This window comes from Microtus ochrogaster, unplaced genomic scaffold (genome assembly GCF_000317375.1).
Source record: "Microtus ochrogaster isolate Prairie Vole_2 unplaced genomic scaffold, MicOch1.0 UNK68, whole genome shotgun sequence".
Taxonomy (NCBI): Eukaryota; Metazoa; Chordata; class Mammalia; order Rodentia; family Cricetidae; genus Microtus; species Microtus ochrogaster.
Window position 1 is genome coordinate 1,486,866 of NW_004949166.1, and position 1,509 is coordinate 1,488,374.

The 1,509-nt window shown below is 46.5% G+C and overlaps 2 protein-coding genes across 2 annotated transcripts in view; one reads left to right on the forward strand and one right to left on the reverse strand.

Moving 5' to 3' along the window:
- Pi4ka (phosphatidylinositol 4-kinase alpha) overlaps nt 1-1,509 on the forward strand; it is a 136,861-nt gene that overhangs the window by 71,576 nt on the left and 63,776 nt on the right. The window lies entirely within an intron of this gene.
- Nucleotides 1-1,509, reverse strand: part of Serpind1 (serpin family D member 1) — a 14,312-nt gene that overhangs the window by 4,454 nt on the left and 8,349 nt on the right. The window contains exon 3 of the mRNA XM_005369993.2: nt 259-532. Within this exon, the coding sequence (XP_005370050.1) occupies nt 259-532 (274 nt within the window). The remainder of the gene's footprint in view (nt 1-258; nt 533-1,509) is intronic.

The following is a 1,509-nucleotide window of genomic DNA, read 5'->3' on the forward strand; positions in this document are numbered from 1 at the left end:
GAGGTCACACTCCTGACACTGGTCAGGTGATAAGGAGGGCCACTGCCCCTTTTAGGCCCATCTGCACTACATAATGAGTACCAGGCCAATCTGTACTACAGAGTGAAACCCTGACTCAGAAGAGAAGGAGGGAGGGACGGGAGGGAGGGAAGGAGGGAGGGAGGGAGGGACGGAGGGAGGGGATAAAAATTAGCCATGGCTTCAGTACTCTTAGATACCCCAGCCTGAGAAAGCAAAAGAACAAATGACCTGAAGTACCTGTTTGTCATGCTTTTTTGCCATCTCTCTACTACCTGGGGCGTCAGCTGTGCTTCAAGAGTCTTCATTCCTGAGAGCTTGCGTGGGATCACAATTAGCATGCTGACGTCCCCTACATACTCCAACTGGAGAATGTCACAGTCCAGCTCCTGGTCATTTGCCGCAAGGAAATTCCCTTTAGTCTGCATCATGGAGACTTTAACTACCTCTCGCTCATTGAGCCGGAAGTTGTGGTTGTGTGTCATTTCCACTGGGAATTTATTCACCCAAGTTCCTGTGAAGTCAAAAGGAATGTCCCTTTAGAATGTGGCCTTTGCTCTTGAACATGTGCCCTTGGAGGGCTCTCTAGAACTAACACCCAGAGTCTTAAAAAGAAAAATTTACTTATTTGTCCCTGACAGATACTTAGATCGCCTGGGCCCGTAATCTAATTATTTGGAAGGCGAGTAACCCTTTGAGCCCTCACACTATGGTTCTCCAGCATTTGGCAGGACACGAATCTGATAGAGTGGTGTCCTCAGGGTCTTCCATGTCAGCTTAGTATAGAGCTGTTATTCAGAAATAAATCTTGGCTCCAAGATACTCATCATTAATGTTGGTAACTAGTTCCAACAGGCCACATGCCAGGCATAAGTGCATTTCTTGTATTACCTCATTTCCAGCTCCTAGAAGCTATATGAAATACATGGTTTAAATTTCCACGCATACTTTTAGATAAGGTAGCAGAGACACAATGAAGTAAGGTAACTTGTTCAAGATTTCCCTCTGGTATATAGAGCAGATGCAATGAGAAAACCAGGGATCTCTGGAGGAAGTTTAAACAGCAGACAGCTCTGGCCTGCTTATAGTTGCCCCTCAGCTGCTACCTCCAAGTCAGCCACACCCAGGGTTTCTAAACCAAATCATTCTGTATAGTGTGGGGACTGTCTGTGCTCTGAGACTTTAACAGCATTCTTAGGCTCTCCCAGTGCAATACCAGCTTTAGTTGTGATAGTCACTAGTGCCTGCAGACACCGCTCCAGACCCATTGGAAATCACTGCTCTGCCAGCCGCGATGAGAAGAAACACTAACAAAGCAGTTATAGCACAGAGTTAAGTTAAGAGATTTGGGGATTAGAAACAAAATTATACTTATGAAATTTTCTAACCTTTAAAGTGCATCCTTCTGCCGGGCGGTGGTGGCGCACACCTTTAATCCCAGCACTTGGGAGGCAGAGGCAGGCGGATCTCTGTGAGTTCGAGACCAGCCTG